This window comes from Panulirus ornatus, chromosome 48 (assembly GCF_036320965.1).
Source record: "Panulirus ornatus isolate Po-2019 chromosome 48, ASM3632096v1, whole genome shotgun sequence".
NCBI lineage: Eukaryota > Metazoa > Arthropoda > Malacostraca > Decapoda > Palinuridae > Panulirus > Panulirus ornatus.
Genome location: NC_092271.1, coordinates 20,202,815 through 20,224,510, shown reverse-complemented (window position 1 = coordinate 20,224,510; position 21,696 = coordinate 20,202,815). Strand labels below are relative to the sequence as shown.

General features: G+C 41.0%; 1 protein-coding gene across 6 annotated transcripts in view; it reads left to right on the top strand.

Moving 5' to 3' along the window:
• LOC139763807 (ADP-ribosylation factor 6) overlaps positions 1–21,696 on the top strand; it is a 125,327-nt gene that overhangs the window by 97,279 nt on the left and 6,352 nt on the right. For all 6 annotated transcript variants that reach the window (XM_071690075.1, XM_071690078.1, XM_071690077.1 and 3 more), the window contains 2 exons: positions 10,008–10,204; positions 20,314–20,512. In XM_071690075.1, coding sequence (XP_071546176.1) covers positions 10,019–10,204; positions 20,314–20,512 — 385 coding nt within the window. In that variant the 5' untranslated portion in view covers positions 10,008–10,018. The remainder of the gene's footprint in view (positions 1–10,007; positions 10,205–20,313; positions 20,513–21,696) is intronic.

Below are 21,696 nucleotides of genomic sequence, written 5' to 3'. Positions count from 1 at the left end.
GTTGGATGCCATACCTCGGTGGCAGGAATGAGATGAGATATTGCATTGTAATGCATGCCCACCCTGAACTCCATCCGCCTCTCTCTCTCTCTCTCTCTCTCTCTCTCTCTCTCTCTCTCTCTCTCTCTCTCTCTCTCTCTCTCTGCCAGAGTCAGCTGGGTTAGAGAGGAGGGGTTTTCGTAGACGTCTTGTTACACCAACAACAGTGGAACGAGACCAGTTCTCTTTCTCTCTCTGTGTGATGGATGATAGGCAAGCTGGTGTCTGGTGGCCCAGGGCATGTGCTGGGTAGGATAGCTAGTGGATCAAAGGTTATGGTGTGTGGTAATGGGGTGGGGCTGTGCAGTGGTGTGGTGTGTGGTAAAAGGGTAGGGTTGTGTAGTGGTAAGTGTGTGGTAATGGGGTGGGGTAGGTGTTGTGTGGTGGTTGTGGTATGGGTGGTGTGCGATGGTGGAGTGGGTGATGTGTGATGGATGATGTGCATTGGTGGTAGATAGGTTGAGTGGTATGTAGTGTGGTGGTGGTGGTGGGGTGGCTGGTGTATTGTGGTGATGTAGTGGGTGGTGACGTGACTGATGTGTGGTGATGGTGGGTGGTATTTATCGGTGTGGTAGTGGTTGGTGTGTAGTGGAGGTATAGGGTGTGTGGTGCGTAGTGTTGGGAGGGTGGCTGGAGTGTAGTGGTAGTGTGGTGGGTGGTGGTATATGCGAATGATGCGTGGTTGTGGTGTGGTGGGCAATGTATCGTAGTGTTGTCATGGAGTGTGGTGATGTTGGGATGGGTTGTTGAGTGGTTGTGGTGTGGTGGGCAGTATATCGTAGTTGTGGTAGGGAGTGTGGTGTGGTGTGTGTGTGTGTGTGTGTGTGTGGTAAAGCGGACGGGGCGAGACCATAAAGCGGGTGGGGTAGCCACAGTGTCCTCAGACCAGCCTAACATCTGCAACTAATGGCTCCACATAACCCAGACTTTTGCCTCCCTGGCCTGCACGTCGTCTCCTCATTTTCTTCGTTACAGTCTTTAGTGCTTTTTTTTTATGTATCATATTTACACTTGATATTCCTTCATGTGGAGATGATATTTTGTCTGTGCCAGTCTTATATGTGTATGTATATATATATATATATATATATATATATATATATATATATATATATATATATATATATGCACTTTTTTCATGTGATTTCTTGCCATTTAAGGCTTTTGTGTTGTGTGTGGGAATGTCTTCATTCAGGTGTGGATTGCGAAAGTCATTTAAGTTGGTTGCTCTGGTGATGTAAGTTGCTCGACATAGGTCATACATGATAATGATGATTATTATTTTTATTATTATTATTATTATTATTATTGTTATTATTATTATTATTATTATTATTATTATTATTATTATTATTATTATTATTATTATTATTATTTCCAACTATACTGTTAGAACACTAGTGGGTGACTCCGTTGATGGAGGTCGTGTACAGTGCCGAGCCCAGTGCAGGAGGTCTGGCCGGGATGGTCGGCCGCTAAAACCGCTGTTCTTAACGTGAGGGAATTTTATTGTTGGGGGCCATCTGACCACCGCCGCCACCGCCACACCTGCCTTAACTGCCTCCCGCAGGCTATCTGGGTGTACACCCCGCCCCGCTGTATACTGTATATATATATATATATCTTGCTGTCTGGATATGTGATGGTGCTCGCTCTCTCTCTCTCTCTCTCTCTCTCTCTCTCTCTCTCTCTCTCTCTCTCTCTCTCTCTCTCTCTCTCTCTCTCTCTCTCTCTCTCTCTCACTTTCCACGCCACAGACATCATAACGAAAGCAGCATGCAAACTCAGTATCATCAGTACACTCACTGGCCCTGAAGATGTGTGGACAGGAGAAAGAATCCTTTTGTATTCTCCACAAACAAATCATCGGCTTCACCCTAATGTACGCCTCACCTTCTCGAAAGCAAATGTACCCGAGCTGCGGAACTACAGTGCCTGCCTAGCAGAGCACAAGCACTCGTCACAGACAAACTCAGATGAGAAGTATTGACTAGATTATTATAGGAAAAAAAATTTTACTCCAATACTCTCGGTGTGACATCGTGCCTGGAGGGGTGAATTTATGGAAGCTGTCTCGGGACACAAGCTATTAAATGTCGTGGAAGAAGAGGAACGGGCCAACGTTGTTAACTTTAGCCTCCGCAGTAATGCATCTTGTCTCACTAGTTCACTGGAATTTTAGATGGAAACACAGAAAGAACGGGGCTTGCAATACATTGCGCCTTCCGTCAGTCGCTTTAAACTTCTAAGAGTGGTTTTGATAGAGCTTGTAAGAATGGTCTTATGATGTGTGTGTGTGTGTGTGTGTCAGAATATATCATGCACGTGGATAAAAGGCTTAAAAGGAGCTCGGATAGTTCGAAACGCAAGGGGGGGGGGGGATGTATTGCAATTATTACTTTCCCACAAGGCTCAGAATTTTGCCCCATTCCCATTTCTTTCGGTGTCTAAATGATCCAGACTAAGAAATTAAGAATGAAATTCTCTTGTTTGCTGGTCATGCAATGAAAAAGGGGGGGGGGGGGGGGAAGGCGGACTGATACCATGGAGAATGGTTTTAGTAGAAACATACAGAATGACGCCATAACCCGCTCAGAGCAGTGGCAAATGAAATTCAGCTCAGATTGTACAGATGGAAGGAAAGACACGCGAGTCTACGATCATAGGGGAAGTGCCTGATTCAATATAAGAAGGGATGTATACCTTCGACCGAAGGGGAGCTCAACCAGCGGACACTGGTAGGGGTGTCAGTGTAAGAAACTGAACTGACCTCTTCCTCCTCCTCCTCCTCCTCCTCCGTTATCACCTAAGACTACCCCAGTCGAAGCTTCTGGTCTCGGAAGTAATCCGTTAACAGGTGGGTCGAGAGAGAGAGAGAGAGAGAGAGAGTGGGGGGCCGTAACGTTCATGCCAGGACCGACAGACAGACATTATACATAAGGAACTTGAGGAGCAGATCAGTGGTTGGCTGGCCTGTGGTCGGGTCTTGTCCTTGAGGTGGGGCAGCGAGATGCCCTGCCCGAATTGGACCCCCCAACCCTTACCCCTCTGCCACCTCAAACAGTCGTGCATGTACGTCCTTATCGGGTCAGGTAGGTGGCCGATATCATCTCTCTCTCTCTCTCTCTCTCTCTCTCTCTCTCTCTCTCTCTCTCTCTCTCTCTCTCTCTCTCTCTCTCGCGTACACTCCTATGCTGAACGGCATTGTTGATGTGCGTAAAATAGAAAACTGACAATGGGTTGCCAGGGTTATTCTGGTGGAGTGTGTGTGTGTGTGTGTGTGTGTGTGTGTGTGTGTGTTGTCAGGTGAAAGGCAGTGCGGTGTTCACAGGACAAGGTGAACAACTCCGGCTGGCTGTACATGATGTTCAGCACCGACACAGAACGAGGTGAACGACCCCGACTGGCTGTGCAGGATGTTCACCGCCGACACAGAACAAGGTGAACGACCCCGGCTGGCTGTGCAGGATGTTCACCGCCGACACAGAACAAGGTGAACAACCCCGGCTGGCTGTACACGTAACACCTCTGCTACCAGCGTCACGCACGCTATAAGATTTCTCACCACAAAAGGGGTACTGCCGGAAGACACACTGCTGCACCCCGGCTGGTTAAGAGCCGAGCTGGTGCTGCCTGAGCTGACCTGACCTGGCTGGGGGTCAAGGCAGCGGACCACAGGAAGCACCTTGGTGCGTGCTAGTATGTATGTTGGCTGAAGCCCCGTCCGGTAGAGTTGGGGGGTGGGGTAAGGGTCTTAAGACTGGTTTCATTACAACAAAAAACTCAACCCATGACTATTATTATTTTTTTTGTGTGTCCCCCCCCCCCCCCCCAGAAAGATGAAAGTAGAACATTGAAGTCAATCTTTTGAAATTTGCCGAGAAATTAATCAGGCATTATTGGATTTCATCTCTCTAGTGTGTATTTTAAACGCGTTATCATGGCGGCAGCCTAGTGTTTACATACTCTCGAAATCGTGCTAGTCTTGGATTACTACCCTCCTTCGTATAGGACACTCGTTCATTACAAGCTGCACCTTCTTGTGCAAAAGGGCATCAAGTTTGAGTGTTTCCCATGAGCGGAGATGATGGCCAGGAGCTACCAACACATCAAAACATTTTGCGGTGAAAACTTGCTAATGGATGACCGTGGACTGTGGCTGGACCTCTCTGGTTAGCATTCTCGGTAGGTGCTGGAACAGAAACCTCTCGTGTCTGTTGTCTTTATGTAATTAACATTACAGAGAATAATACTCCAGTACTTTATAGATATTAGGTTTTATAAGTGCTTTAACTTCGATCTCTTGAGTACCATGATGCTACTGACGTGGCCTCTTAAGGGCCAGAAACAAAAGTTAGGGTATTATCGTGGGCTAGGGTCGAACACTCGCGGTCCAATGATCATCATCACAGTTATGATATATAGTTACAGTGATCATCTTGAATGAGATGATGGAATCCATTTTAGTCATCAGCGAAGAAAACGCATTACATTGTGTGTCGCCGATCAGCCATGGCGAGCTCGGTCGTCCACAGGCATCGTGCGTGGACATGCTTTGGGGGGGAAATAACAAGGAATTAGGATTCAGGAAGGGGGGGGGGGGAGGGTCAGGTGACCTTCCCCGCCGTGCATTGCTAAGGGGAACACCCTCCATGAAGAACAGATAAACTTTATGAATTACACTAAGACGTCGTATGGCTTAAGTTCGCACAGAGGGAGATCTCCTCTCTGCTCCACACACCAGTTATAAACGGTGCAGTAAATTCTCCTTTGCGCACTTCACTGAAAACGGAAACAAGGTAAAGACGTCCAGAGCCTCTGCTAAATACACTTTACGACCTATGACTTGAAGGACCGAGACATTCTTATGTGTGTTAGATGATTCCACCCGTTTCTTTTTTCTCAGTATTGCCAGTGAAATATTACTGCTGAGATTTTGGAAGTGGTAATGAATGATAAGGCGGCTGGGAGTGTAGCAGGCTGGTGGGTGGTAGAGTGGCGGTATACCAGGTGATGTGTGGTAGTGTGGCGATATACCAGGTGGTGTATGTAGTGTGGCGGTGTACCAGATGGCGTATGGTAGTGTGACAGTGCACCAGGTGGTGTGTGGTAGTATGATGGTGCACCAGATGGTGTATGGTATTTGACAGTGCACCAAGTAGTGTATCACATGGTGTATGGTAGTGGGACAGTGTATCAGGTGGTGTATGGTATCATGACAATACACCAGGTAGAGTACACCAGGTGATGTGTGGCATTGTATCAGGTGATGTATGGTAGTATGATAGTACACAAGGTGGTGTGTGGTAGTGTAACTGTGCACCAGGTGATGTATGGTAGTATGACAGTACACCAGGTGGTGTATGACAGTACAAAGGTGGTGTGCTGGTAATGTGGTAGTGCAACAGGTGGTGTTGGTATTATGACTACCCCAGGTGGTGTGTGGTAATGTGGCTGTGCAGCAGGTGGTGTGTGTGGTTGTGTTTCTTATAGACTGGTATTGTGATCCCTATACAGTGTATGGCACTTACCAGGTACTCCCAGGTTTATAAGGGAAGGCATGGACTGGAAACTAGTCTGGTTTGTTCTTGATTCTGGGGAACTACAATACTGAAAATGGGACCTTTTTAACTGGTATAGTCATAGGGCTGGGGATCGACTACACGGTAAAGAGACCTCTTCATCTGGTCTGGTCATGGTGCTGGGATCTACGACACTGGTGAGGAGACATCTTTAACTGGTCTAGTCATGGTGCTGGGGATCTACGACATTGGTGTAGAGACCTCTTTAACTGGTCTGGTCAAGGTGCTGGGGATCTACAACATCTGTGTTGTAGATATACAACACTTATAATGGTGTAAGGTGGGACAGTGGTACCCATCCTGATATACGTCTTGGCTTTTTTGTCTTTGTCATTTTCACTTATTATTTTTCTTTCTCTTTTAACATGTTATGTCTGTCATTGTGGTGCAGGCTGTCCATGGTAGTAGTGGTGGTATTACCAGTGGTGGGTGAGAATGATGGTGCCTGCTGGCTGTTCAGAAGCTGATTCCTTAAACTTTACGAAGTAATAATGATAATAATGATAGGAACAAGAATGATAATATTAATGATAATAATAATGATAAAGATAATGATACTGATAATGATAATAATGATAATGAATGGCTTACTCAATAAAATGCAGTGAAAGGCTGAAAATGTAGAGAAAATACACGTAGTGAAGACAGTGGGTCAAGAACAAGGTGAGGAGGTATTAAACAAACATCCTTTATGCAGACTTTCAAGTGAAATAGTTAGTCATGTTCAGATTGGTTGGGATGAGGCTAATTCTTTACTGTAGCAGTCTATATGGGCTTGATGCAGTTGTGATGCTGAACTGCAACCTAGTGACGAGGGATCTTTGGTGGCAGGAGGTGACTGTGGCAAGAATATGTTGCAGTTGCTTCTTCCCAAACTGGTGGTGGATGAGGTCCTGGTAATGATAGGAGAGAGAGAGAATATTTGTGTGTAAAAAGAAAAAAAGAAAACATTTTCCTTTTGTGGTGTATTGGGTGGACCCACCACCTCAGTTAGGAAAGTTATTTAGTTGGTTGGCATCATTGAGTGAAAGTCTGCATTATTTTCTCTTTTACAACCATTTCTTCAGTTGTGCCTCTCATCTCCAGGATTTCTCTTGTTTTCTCTAACCTCTCTTTCTCTTACTATTTCACTGTTTCTCCACTTTTTCTCCAGACCTCTGTCTCTTACTGTTTCCTCTGTTAATCCCTATTTTTTCCCCAGGGTCTTATCTTTCTCCTTTCTTCCTCTGCAGTATTTTTTACAGTTAGGATAATTGGAAACTTCTGAGTAACTCCCCACTTATGTATGTACCAGCTTTTATTGTATGAAAAGAGTTAACTTTTTTCCCATTCATTTCACCACTTTATAAATTTGTGGTCTTTCTATGGACCTCCCACCTATTGATCCTGTTATGTTTCTTAATATCATACTTCTTTCAGGGACCCAAATCTGTAATGATATTCTAACACTCCTAATGCATCTTTAACTATAATCTTCATTTCTGATTCCATATTAGCACACCTTGAGTAACATTTTTGTTTCATCTGCACTCCTACTTTTTTTTTTTTTTTTAATTATCTAAATTCCTCTCATGAGGTCTTGACATCCTCTTACCCCCAAGCTGAGGTCCTCTGCTGTACTTAGGAGATTTTAGTGTTCACCATAGGCAATGCTGAAGAAAGTTATTACTCACCTTACCCATGTTCCTAACTGTTGTGACTACTCTTCTAACTCTGTAATTGTGTTTTTCATGTCCGATCCTTCACACTGTAACTACGTAGTCTTTCTCCCATTCGGTTCATGTAACCGTGCTCTGTTAACTGCACCCCCCTCCGCCAGTTCCTCCTAAACATGAATATTGACACCTTAACCTTTATAAAGCATGCAGGTACTGGGAATCCTAGCTACCACTTTGTGGGCAAAAAACACAAAAAGAAAAATCTCTTGAAACAGATTATATTCTCATGGAATTAAAGGTATGATGCAGAAGTGTGAAAAATAGAAAAAATATATTCTTTGTGTACCTTTGTTTTGCTGAGGTGGAATGTTGAAGTTTATTAATGCTACGTGTGTTGCACAGGTCAAAATGGTACAGAAATCATGTTTCAGTTAATGTATGTCGCAGTAATTTGAATACCAACATTTTATGTATTTTGCAGTTTAAAGGTAAATAGCACTTTCTGGAAGAACTTGCAACCCCCCAAGAGTTGATAAGTGTTTGTCTACAGAGATACTTCTATCTTTATTGAGCATACAAGAGAGGGTATTGATGTGGGAATAGAGGCTTATATCCCCTTTTTATCTAAGACTTCCTCTTCTTCCAATCTTTTGTTCAAATATGCTTATTCTGAAGTCATTTGGCAAAGGGCCTGGCATATCAGGCTTGAAAACCTTCTCGTTCCTGTGACTCCCATTCAGCATTTATCTCAGAATGTAATAATTTCAAATATGTTATTGTCAAGGCAAAGTATTCCTATATCCTCACGATGTACAATAACTTTTCACATTGATAGATCTTTCTAGTCTTGGGCTAAAGGCATCACTAGCTTTTTTTTTTCTGTTCTGACTGTACTAAAGTTGTCTCTCCCATTGACAGAGCAGCTTTTTGACTATTTTTCCCTCATACTTCTTCTTGAATGACTCTAGCATTCCCTCATTCCTTGATGATAGCCATAATAATCCTGTGCCCCTCCTAGTAATCTCTTTTCATACTGTCCAAAAAGCATTTCTCTCTCTGGAAATGAATATGGTATCTATCCTTGTGTATTGAAAGAGTTTGCTCCCAAACTTGTACCTGTACTTGTTCGTCTCTTCCTCTTCTGTTTAAAACCCAAACATTTTTCTTTGTGGAAATATGCAGCTTTATTCTGCATCCCAATTAAAGGGGTATGTTCTAACCATTCCGACTGTCGTCTTATTGCTTAGACTTCTACTGTCTGCAAAACCTTTGAATCCCCTCTCAACTCTCACATTCTTATGCAGTCTGAATCACAGTCTTTTCCCTCATCATCTGTGTGACTTCCATAAGGCAAGATCCGCTGGTTATATTCTACACTCTCTTACTAATGTCTGGTCATCATCTCTGAAATTGACTTCTTTCCCTTTTCCCTTATATCTAAGAGTAGCTTCCTTTCTGGCTGATTAACCTCCGTAAAGTAATTGTTGATGGTTTAACCTCTTCCTGTTTTCCTTTTCAACAGGTTTTATCTTGGCTCCGGCACGTTTCTTCCATTTTATTAAGTATTTCCTTTCATCAGTAGATAACCAAAAACACTCATATGCTCATGACTCAACACTGCATTCCTCCACTTTCTCCGGATCTGCTTCATCTTTTCTTACTTGATCTGCATTTCACTTAATGCCTTTAAAACCTAGTTTCTACCCTATCTCTCTCTAAAACCCCTCACAGCTTTCCTATCTCTTGATGGATCTTGAATTCCTCCACTTAACACAGTTACCATTCTTGGTACCACTGTCACATCTAACGTATGTTTAGATGCAATAAAATCCTCTCTTATGAACAGCTGCTCTTTTTTTTATACAAGGATTGAGCCATTCTTATGTAGAGTACTGCTGCCACAACTAGGGAGCTTCTAACTGTACATTCTGCACATACTAGACAGAGATGAGTCTAAAGCAATGACTTATCAACTCTCCAAGTCTAACCTCACTGCAGCATTTGCCCAGTGTTGCATTGTTGGTTCACTATCCCTCTTCTATAGATAATACTTTGGTTTTTGCTCCCAAGGTTTGGTTGTGTGTGTGTCCTCACCTTTAGTGAGACCCTATATTACTCAGCATGCCACTATGTCTCTTAATTCCTATGTGGGAGTTGGAAACTCAAGGGTGGGCTGTTTTGATGTCTGCATCTTTCCTTGCACTTGAAAGCTATGGAACTTACTGTCCTGTTCTTCCTAACTATTATGACCTAGCCCATTTTAAAAGGTAGGATTTCCATTTATGCCAAAATTCTTAATGTAATTTTCCTCTTTTCTTATTCTCCCTATCCTTAAGCCTCTTCATATTTCATATAAAGCCCAGCCTCATTGTAGGACCAGATGTTTTGAGTAGGTCACATTTATTGGACTGTTAAGGTGCACATTGAATATAACCTTTTTGTACTATTCTGAATGACCTCAGATGTGGAGAAAATGTTTTGATTTTTTGGTTGTCATAACATTATTGTATTTTGGCATTGATTACACACTTTTCAAAAACATTTGAATTTAAGTTCTACCTTCCTGTATTTTATTGATTACTAAGTGAACCTTCATAAGATTAGTTGTCCTAAAATGTTTGGATCACTAAGATATATATTTCATTGATAGTGAACCTAATTATTCTGCATTTTTTCATTGAAAAATAAATCTTAAAGATCTGTCTCTAATAAAGCTTGTCTTTGACAGGGGTGGGCAGGATGGGCAAACTATTGAGTAAGATCTTCGGCAACAAGGAGATAAGGATCTTGATGCTTGGGCTGGATGCGGCAGGAAAGACCACCATCCTGTATAAGCTAAAACTGGGCCATTCCGTTACCACCATACCAACAGTTGGATTTAATGTTGAGACAGTAGCATATAAGAATGTCAAATTTAATGTTTGGGTAAGTACTTTAATGCTTTTGTTACTGGAGATGGAGGGGGATTTATGAGAGTAACATTCTTAGCAGTTTCTCAGTAAGGGCTTTGTGGTACTTTGTCAGTTACTTCTGTGTCACTAATCCTATTTACCATCACTTCTTTAACTAATTCAAATACTGTACTTCTAATGATTTATTGTTGCATCAGAATGATGGCTAGGTATACTGATTACTCATTTAGTTAGCATATATGAAAAAATTTATTTGAATTCTGAAACAACACTTTATTCGGAAAGGAAGAAATGGTGTGGTTTCTGCAAGTGTAAATCCGTAGATTACTCACTCTGTCTCCACCTCACCTCATCGCTGCCTTAATACCACTTTTACTCCTCATCTGCCTCCTTCACCTACTCTTCCATTTATTTTCTTGTTCTTCTCACATTATTAACCACCTTCCAAAACATTATCTTAGTATTTCTGAAGTTTAATGATACTTGCTCACCCCATCTCTCATTTGCCCTCTTTTTCAGCCCCTGCAGCTTCCTCTTAAACCTCCAGCTGCCTTTTTTTTTTTTTTTTTTTCATATCCCAATCACTTGAATGCATTCCTTATGAGTAGTGCTCTTATACCTCTCTTTTTTCTTTCTCCAGCAACTTAAGTTTCTCATCCCACCTCTCTTCCATTTCTCACATGCCCATTTCCGACAGTTCGTGTGCCGTACACTTCTCTTGCACATGTAAGCTCTACTTCTGTGAATGCTGTTTTTCCAAATACCTTTACAAAAGTTAACCTGCACCTCCACCAAGAAGTGTTTAGACACCCCACCAACTGCTTCTCTCTGCACATTCCTGCTCAAGAGACTCTCTTTTTAACTCCTGTCAGTGAGGACATAATCCAGTAATGTCCATGTACAACCTATCCCTCTCATCCATATATACTTATGGATGTCCCTCTTTTTTAAGCCAAATTTTTTCAATCACCAGTCCATTTCCGGCACACAACTCCACAAACTGTTCACCATTTACGGTCACAACATATACCCTCCCAACTATACCCTCACATACTGTATCACCCACTCATGCCTGATACCCATCTAGTACTTGATTACCTCACATCAAAATTGCTGACATGCACACTCATCTCCTCCCAGAACACTTACTGTTCTCCCTCACATCTCTCGTGACCAGGTGCATATCCACCAGTATTAACCTACTTCTTATAATCCATTTTCATTTTCATCCTCACCAATCTGGGGTTTGCTTCATAACATTCTTTCATACATTCCCACAACTGCATTAGCAGAAGTGCTAGCCCTTCCTTTGCTCACACCTTCACACTAACCCCTGACTTTACCTTTCATTCCAGATTATTTGTCCCCTTCCCCTTTAGCTTATTATTTTTCAGAGATAAAACATCCAGGTATCTCCTCCCACACATACTTCCTGTCTCTCTCTTCATTGCATCCTGGTTATATCCATACACATTCAGACACCCCAGCTTGAGCCTTCAAGGAGACTGAGCTTGGCTCTTCTGTCTGTTCCAACAGTTGAAAATTGAAATACAAAGAAGGGAAGGGTTTCAGCCCCCCTACTCCACCCCCCCCCCCCCCCTTCCCCTTTACCTTCAATGAAATGGGCATTATTGCAAGGAAGGAATGGACGTGATGGGAAGCTGAAGAAGAGAAAGCAGAAGGTGTTGGAGGGGAAGGTGCAGGAACTGAAAAGGAAGGTATATGAGATTTGGGGTGAACAAGTATATTTAGACTTTAAAGAGAATAAGTTGTTATGGAATAAAGGTAGTAGGTGTAAGAAGAATGGGAATGAACAAAGACCTAATGGGAACATTAGTGAAGGGGGGAATTGGTAATGGGCAGAGATGAAATGAAAAGGATATGGAGTGAGTATTTTGGAGGGTTGTTCCGTGATGGGGTGACAAGTATGGGATGTTTTGGACATGGAGTTATGTGAAGTAAGAGAGTCATGGCAAGTGGTTTGGTGAAAAAAGAAGTGGTTGTGAAAGCATTTTGTAAGACGTGCAGCAGAGCAGCTGGAGTGGATGGGATAGTTGTTGAAATTCTTAAGAAAGGGCTTGATTTTGTTGTGGACTGGTTAGTTATGATTTTCACAGTAAATATGGCTCATGGTGAGGTGCCTGAGGATTAGTAAAATGCTGTCTAGTGCCTTTGTATAAAGGCAAGGGGGACAAAAGTAAATGTTCAAATTACATAGGTGTAAGTTTGTTGAGTGTACCTGATAGGTTATAGGTGTAAGTTTGTTGAGTGTACCTGATATGTTGTTTAGGGGAATGGTCTTTGGAAGGGTGATGACTTACACAGAAAGGCAAGTTTGGGAGGAACAGTGTGGTTTTAAGAGTGGTAGAGGATGTGTGGATCTGACACTTGTTTTGAAGAATGTGTTTGAGAAATACTTGTAGAAACAGGACTTATATGTGGATATGAAAAAAGCATATTATAGAGTTGATAGGGATGTGTGGAAAGTGTTAAGACACTAAGGTGTGGTATTAAAGCTGTTGGAAGAAGTGAAGAGTTGTTACAAAAGAAAAAGGCAGGTATATGAGTAGGAACAAAAGAGGGTGAATGGTTCCAGAAGAAGGTGGTCCTGTGGTAGGGGTGTGTGATGTCACCATAACTTTAATTTTTTTATTGATGGGGTAGTGAGGGTGGTGAATGTTAAAGGTCTTGGGTAGAAGTAGCCAGTAGGAACGTTAGGTAGGAGCCTGTGGAAACACTGTGCTAGAATTGCCCCGTGCATTAGTCTGTTGAGGGTGAGGCTCTAAAGGCTAAGGAGTGGCTCCGGAGTTTTACCTATTATGGAGACTCTTTTGCCGTTGCCACTCCCTTGGAGTTCCTGGAGGGAACAAGCATCAGAGATATATAGAGAAAGGAGCAGGTATGCAGTCTGGTTCGGGGGGGCCTGGTTGGTGTGTCATTTGTTTATTAATGACATATTGTTGATGGCTGATTTGAGGGAGAAACTATTGAAGATTGTGTTCTTGTTTGGGAGAGTGTGTGAAAGGAGAAAGTTTATATTAGATGTGAGTAAAAGTAAGGTATTAGGTTCAGCAGTAGAAAGAGACAGGTCAGTTGGAGGGTAGGTTTCTTTGGAAAGAACAGGTAGAAGGGCTTTTTAGGTATCTGGGAGTGTACATGGGAGCTGAAGTGAATCATTAGGTGTATGAGGGGTTAAGGTATGTACTGAGGAGTGTGTGTAAAGAGAAGTTGTTGTCACTGTGGGCAAAGATAGGTGTGTTTGAAGGCATAATAGTCTTGATGCTGTTGATTGGTTGTGAAGTATGGGCCTTAAATGAGAAAGTATAGAAGATGAATGTATTGGAATGGAGTTCTTTAGTAGGGAGGATTAATTAAGAAGTAATAGGGTACAAGAAAGATTTGGTAATAAGACTATGGTTAAGAGAGTCGAAGGGCGTGTAATGATATAGTTTGGACTTATGGAGAGGAAGAGTGTAAAGAGGTTGATAGATATTTTTGTTAGAAGTGTAAGAGACAAGAAGAGTGAGACCTAACTGGAGATGTTAGGATATGGTGGAAAATGGTTTTGAATGCTTGGGACATGAACTTGCAGGTAGATATAGGGTGTGCATAGGATAGAGTGAATTGGAGCAACATTGTATAACCTAAACAAAAATATATAGAGGGCAACATGCCATCATTGGACTGAGCTAGGACATTTGATGTATTCAGCAGACACCATGAAAAGATTGTGACATGATTGTGGGCACAGGGCTGTTGTTTTGTTGCATTATTCATTACAGTCAGAGATTGAATGTGAATGAATAAGGCTATTTCTTTGTCTGTTTTCTGTGCTACCTTGCAAACATTGAATACTGGAAACAAGTATGATGCAGAGAGTGGTGATGCTGTTTCCTTTAGGGTGGGATGGCGCCAGAAATGGATGAAGGGGAGCAAGTATGAATGTGTACATATGTATATATGCATGTATGTATGTTTACATATATGTGTATGTCAGTGGAATGGTCTTTCTTTATCTGATTCCTGGTGCTGCCTTCCTAACGCAGAAAATGGCAATCAAGTGTAGTAATAATAATGATATTTTTTCATATTTGATCGCCATTTCTCGCATCAGGGAGATAGCACAAGGAAACTGATGAAGGAAGACCCATCCACTCACGTATGCATAATACACATACATTTACATATACATACATATGCATAGATACACATTTCCTGTGGGATGGGAGTTGATAAAGACATGCAGGTATGAACATGTACATATGTATATGTGTGTGTTTATATATGTATGTATGTGTGTGTACATATGCATGTATGTATATGTACATGTATAATACATACATACATATACATGTAGAAAGAGGTCACAGTGGTGTGCATGATGTAGTGTATGTATATAACCATGAGGAAAATGAAACTCGATGAGTTCCCAGGAAGTGCACTTGGGAACTTATCATGTTTCGTTTTCCTTGTGGTTATACACACATACATGTACATATATACACGTACGTATCCATTCTTGCTTGCCTTCATCCATTCCTGTTGCCACCCCACCCTACATGAAACAGCATCACCATCACATGTCAGCAAGGTAGTTCCAAGAAATAGATGAAGAAAGGCCATAATCGTTCACATCCATACATGAGCTGTTATGTGTAATGCACTAAAACTGCAGCTTTCTATACACATCCAGGCCCCACAGACCTTTCCTTGGTTTACTCTGGATGTTTCACATTGACAGAATGTTGACCCCAGAATACCACATCGATCCAATTTACTCTTTTCCATACACACTTTTCAGCCTCCTGCATGTTCAGGCCCCAATCACTCAAAATCTTTTCCACTCCATCCTTCCACCTCCAATATGGTCTCCTGCCTCTCCTTGTTCCCTCCACCTCTAACATATATATCCTCTTTGTCAACTTTCCCTCACTCATTCTCTCCATATATTCGGATCATTTCAATGCACCCTCTGCTTTTTCAACCACACCCTTTTTATTACCACACATCTCTCTTACCCTTTCATTACTTAATCATACCACCTCACACCACATATTGTCCTCTGATATTTCATTTCCAACACATCCTCCCTCCTCTGCACAACCTTGTCTATATCCCTTGGCTTGCAACAATATAATATTGTTGGAACTACTATTCCTCCAAACATACCCATTTTTGCTCTCCTAGATAGCATTTTCTCTTTTCTCACATTCTTTATTGCATCCAGAACCAATGCCCCTAACTCCACACTATGACTCGTTTCTGATTCCATGGTTCCATTCACTGCCAAGTCCACTCCCAGATATCTAGAACATTTCACTTCCCCCAATTTTTCTCCATTTAGACTTATGTCTCAGTTTGTATCCTTTGAAAAGAGTTTACCTTTTTCCCATTCATTTCACCACTATTCATGGTCTTTCTATGAACCTCTCATCTGTTGAACATCTAACCTATGATGTTTCCTAATATCATACTTCTTTTGGTGACCCAACTCTATAATGATATTCTCACTAACTCCTTATGCATCTTTATCTATAATCTTCTTTCCCGATTCCATTTCAGAGGTGGAGTCTGCTTATTCCAACATCAACACACCTTGAGTAATTATGATCCCCAGACTTCGATGTTATGTGGCTTAATGTTTGTCTCCTAACCACCACTATTTTCATTTTTTCACCTACTGCACTCCTACCTCTACAAATTTTTTTCCTTTTTTCAATTATCTAAATTCCTATCATGAGGTTGTGACATCCTCGTACCCTCAAGCTGAGGTCCTCTGCTGTACTTAGGAGACTTTAGTGTTCACCATAGGGAATGTGTTATGTCCTCTTCATTTGTAATCATCTGAAGGAAGCTATCACTCTACCCATATTCCTGACTGTTGTGACTACTCTCCTAACACTGTGATTGTGGTTATCCTGGGAATAGGGGAGAAAGAATACTTCCTATGGATTCCCTGCATGCCATATAAGGTGATTAAAAGGGTTGGGAGCGGGGTGCTGGAAATCCTCCCCTCCAGCTTTTACTTTTCCAAGGGAAGGAACAGAAAAGGGGGCCAGATGAGCATTTTCCCTCTAAGGCTCAGTCCTATGTTCTTGATGATACCTCGTTAATGTGGGAAATGGCGAATAAGTATGAAGGAATAGTAGTTCCAACAATATTATATGGTTGCGAGGCATGGACTATAGATAGGGTTGTATGGAAGAGGGTGGCTGTGTTCCAAATGAAATGGTTTGAGGACAGTATGTGGAGTGAGGTGGTTTGATCGAGTAAGTAACAAAGGTTAAGAGAGAAGTGTGGTAATAAAAAGAGTGTGGTTGAGAGAGCTGAAGAGGATGTGTTGAAATGGTTTGGACATTTGGAGAGAGTGAGTGAGGAAAGGTTGACAAAGAGGATATATATGTCAGAGGTGGAGGGAACAAAGGGAGCAAGGAGAAGTGGGGGACCAAATTGGAGGTGGAAGGATGGATTGAAAAAGATTTGAGCAATCAGGGCCTGAACATGCAGGAGGATGAGAGGCGTGCAAGGAATAGAGTGAATTGGAACGATATGGTATACTGGGTTCAGTGTGCTGTCAGCACTACCTTGCTGATGTGGGAAACGGCGATCAAGTATAATAAAAAATAATATGATAATATATATGTGTGTGTGTGTGTGTGTGTGAGGAATTATTCATTATGACAAATGTGTAATTTACGGTGGTGAGTAAAGTCAGGGAAGAGCCTCTGTGTTTACTCAGTGTACCAATTTACACACACACACACACACACACACACACACACACACATGTATATGTATTTATGTATATATGTCTGTATGCGTGTGTGTACTTCTTGCCCCAGAAGTCCCATCTGTCCCAGTAAGGCTCCTTGTGGAGAGACGTGCTTAAGGTTACACCATGACTGAAAATTCAGTTCCAGCAAAGTTGTATCACTTGAGTACAATATCATTGAAGAACTTTTCAATCCAGAAGAGTTTATTCTTTCCTGCTACTGCCTGAAGTTGTGAGTGCCCCTGGAGAAGGGTCCTGTGGTTATATATTAACTGAAATATATGATGAGAATAAGATCAAATTTTTTTTTCACACTTGCCTGAGAAGCATTGCTTAGGTATAATTCACATCATGCTATCCAAAATGCATTGAAGCTTAGTAGTGTATTAGAACTGGAGGTTGAGAAAGGTGACATTACATGTAATGTGCAAGCATTGACAGATTTGAGGTGCTCATTGTAACAGTGACAGGCCCATCATAGGCCCAGAAATCTGTGATAATACCAGAATTTTATGACCTTCCTCTCTTTGTAAGACAGCAATTTACTCATATTATTAGCATGTCACTATTGCACTGAAATTTCAATAGTTTTAGAGTAATTACCTTTTTGTACTGTGGGGAGTTTTACACTCATAAGGCCCCATCTTATGAGTATTCCCTGATTTCATAAAACTTCTAAGATTCATGTATGCTGTCTGCATTAAGCATGTTCTCATTCATTCTTTTACATCTATTCATCCTGCATCTCTCAAGGAACTGTTTTCTCTCCACATCTTCAATCTGTATTGAAATCTTAAGGTTGTGATTAGGTCAACCCGCACTCGCTGCTCTTCTGATACGGACAAATTTAATGTTACCATATGTGGTGCTTTCCTCTGGACCTTTCTCTATTAGCTCTAGATGATTCTTTAGTTGTAGTGACCAGACTTGAGAAGGATATTCTACTTTTGGCTTCATGGACATGAATAGCTTGCTTTAATATTTCTTTATCCATGAATTTGAACAGAGTTCAAGTATTTGCTCGCAGAGTGTTGGTTTCCTGAACTCTTCTAAGTTGGGACTTTGGTGACAGTTGTGGATGATGTCAACTATTAGTTCTCTCTCGCTTTCAGAATCTTGGTAGATGATAATCATATTGAAGCCTTCTTTCTTCTTGACCCATCCTCATTAAATTTACTTTGATTGATGTTCATCATCTGTGTATTGGACCATCTTTGAAGTCTTTCTAGTCCCTTTGTAAGTTAATGCATTCCTCCATACTTTTCACTCCCCTCAAACCTTTGCAGCATCAGCAAACATTTTCAGGTAGGAGTGTCTACTTTTTGAAAAGTCATTCACATAAATCAAAAAGAGTAATAGTCCTAGAATAGAACTTTGCTGCACTCTAATATGACCTCAGTCCATTTGGAGAAAGCTACTCAGACTTATGCCCTTTATTCCCTTCCATGAAAATTATATCTCTTTTGAAAGAGTTTACCCCCTTATTCTTGCTTAGTGATCCAGCTGGTTAATCAGCCTCCCAGGTGGTTGTGTCAAATGCTTGTCTGGCAGTCCAGATGCAAACAGTCCACCCAGCTTGCTTTATCATAGAATTCTAAGAGGTTTCTGATAGGTGACCTCTTTTCCAAAAAATCATTCTGTCAGTCACTAATGTAATCTCTCCCCTATAGAAAGTCATTGATATGCTTTCTGATTATCTTTTACAGAAACATACAGAACTACACTTGTCCGGGAGACTGGTCTGTAGTTCAGTGCCTCATCATGGTCTCCCTTTTTATAGATATGACATTTGCCCTTTCTGTTCCCTTGGTGCTTTGCCTCTCTTCAGCAACATCAACAGTATTTCAAGAGGTATATATGTGTATCTGCTTACATCTTCAGCACATACAGTGAAATTCATCAGGCCAATGAGCCTTGTATGGGCTAAGACCTTTTAGGATTCTGTTAGTCTTTTCTTGATATCTCAGTGCTTACTGAAACCTCCCATCTCACTGGTGTTGAGTGTATAGGGTCCTCCAGTGTGAAAACAATTTTGAATTTTTTTTTTTCTTTTTTTTTTACAGTGCCTCACATATCTTTATAGGGTTCTCCGTGAAAACACTTTCGAATTTTATTCACTTTTTTGCATATCCACTTTGCATATCCATACATTATCCTTTACAGTTCTTCTCTGGGAATCCCTTATCCTGATTAGCTGCTCTTTTATGAACAGCTTACTCTTGATGAATTTATGGAAAAGTTTTAGATTTTCTACGATCTTGTTCACACTATCCTTATAAAAATTTCTTTATTCTTCTTGTCTTATCCTGCTCTACTTATTCCTTGATGTCTCATACCTTGCAAATGTTGGTTTGCTGAATTGTATCCTACAATGTCACCACTGCACATCACTTAGCTCCTTTGTTTTTTGATGTCTTTTATAGACCCATTCTTCCCTTTAACTTGACCTTTTCTCTGTATTTGAGGTTGGAGGTACCCATGCTCTTATTTCCTCAGAGTAAACTATATAGAACCCTACACCTCAAAGCCCTGGTTCCTGACTACTGTGTTTACTCACATGTGATGGGCTTATGCATGCTTTTTTTTTTTTACCTATAATATTGCTGTAACTGTGTAAAATGAATGCATTGATTGTGAAATGAAGCCTAGGATAAGTTATTATAACATGATTATAATGTATTTCGTACGATGAAAAGAAATGTACGTGATTACTTGTTTGGTTATCAATATTATGGTTATCAATATTATGCATACATGTTGGAACACATTATCCTTTCTTCTTTATCATCCCATAATATGTGACAAAATATCTTTGAAATGAAACCAGATCCATCAGAATCTATAAGTTTTTGGTGATGCTAAGGCTGTTGTCTTTCTTAAAAGTGTGATGCTCATTTTATCAAAATATTTATTTAGCTTATTTACTTGTTTTGTGCTGAAAGCCCCATATATTTTGTAAAGTATGATATGCTGTGTTGATCCCTTAGGTAGAATGGATAACTTCCAGGAATTAAATGTCGTGTAAGAAACTAGTTTGCTAGACAACTGTTGTCGTTAAGAAATAAGAAAAAAGAAGTATGATATATAAATAGTATTACCTCATCCCTTTCTTTTAACTTCTTATTTCATGTTATAGTCACCCCCATTGCTTCAGCAGGCTCTACTTTTCTTTTCTTCTCACCCAGATGTTGAGTGGCATCGAATTTCATATATGGTTTCCTTTCATAATTACGTTTCTGGGATTTTCCCTGTGAAATATATTAGGTAATATGATCTTGTGGGGTTTTGATTTCTATGTTAAAGGAAACAGCCTGTTCTTAGCAAAGATATGATAATTCATCTCTTCCCAGGATGTTGGGGGACAAGACAAGATCCGACCATTGTGGAGACACTACTACACTGGTACACAAGGTCTTATATTTGTGGTCGACTGTGCTGATCGCGATCGTGTGGATGAAGCTAGACAAGAACTTCACCGCATCATCAATGATCGTGAGATGAGAGATGCTATTATTCTTGTCTTTGCAAACAAGCAAGACTTACCTGACGGTAATAATTATTTTTTCTAGTGTATTGAATCCAATTGTTTGTATCCATTTGTACATGACTTTTGTCATTCTTCAGGAGGGTTACTTTTTCAAAATCTTCTCTAGAAAGTCTTATCATATTTTAAACATTCATCCACTCTAAAATTCTCTTTTTTCTTTTTTATATGATCTTGATATTTTGTCAGTAGAAGATTGTATGAATTTATAGGAAGCAGTAAATAATTTTTATCAGGAGAGTAAGACATTTTGTGAGTTGTTCCAGGTGAAGAAGGGCTTGTGGTAGCGGTGTTCAGTGTCACCATGGCTTTTTAATTTCTTCTTTTTTTTTTCTGTGGAAAGAAGTGCAGGTATGAATTCTGTCAGGGATAGGTGACCCTGGGGGTGAATCATTTGTTTATGAGTAAGAAGAGAGGAGGGTGAGTGGTTCCATTTGAAGAAGGGCTTGTGGTAGGGATATGCAATGTCACCATGGCTGTTTATTTTTTTCTATGATTAAGATGCTTGGAAAGAATTGCAGGTCTGAATTCTGTCAGGGGTGGGTGATCCTGGGGGACAAATCAGTTATTTGCTGATGACAAGGCACTGGTGGCAGATTTAAGTACTGTAGAGGCTGCTGAGTTGGAAAAATGTGGGAAAGGTATAAGTTGAGAATAAATGTGAACAAAATTAGGATTTTCAGATTTAGGAGTGGAAAGAGACGAGTTATTTGCAGTGTGTTTGATTAGAGAGAACCTTGTGAAGGTGAACATGGCAGCAAATGTAATCTTGGATGCTGAAGTGTGCCATGGGGTTGGTTAGGGGGGGTTTAGGTCCTGGGTATAATGAGGAGTGTGAAAAAAGAGGTTGCTGTTTGTGAGGGTAAAAATGGGTATGTTTGACAGTATAGTAATTCTGACAGTGTAGTATGGATGTAAGTTACGGGACTTTGGTAAACAGGTATGAAATAGGGTGTATGTGTTGGAAATGGTTATTACAGTATACACTCCCAAGACCTCCTTTATGGAGCTACAGCAGCTTTGAGAATGCTTTTCTTGCAGAAACAGGAAAATGATGGATACCTCTAGAGCATGTAGGTTCTCAACAAGTTCCTTTTGTCCATTGACTATGATGTAATCTTGCCGAAGGAGACTTTTTGCTCATGATTTACCCATTTGAGGACAGAATCTCGTAACTGTAGTTGGACTG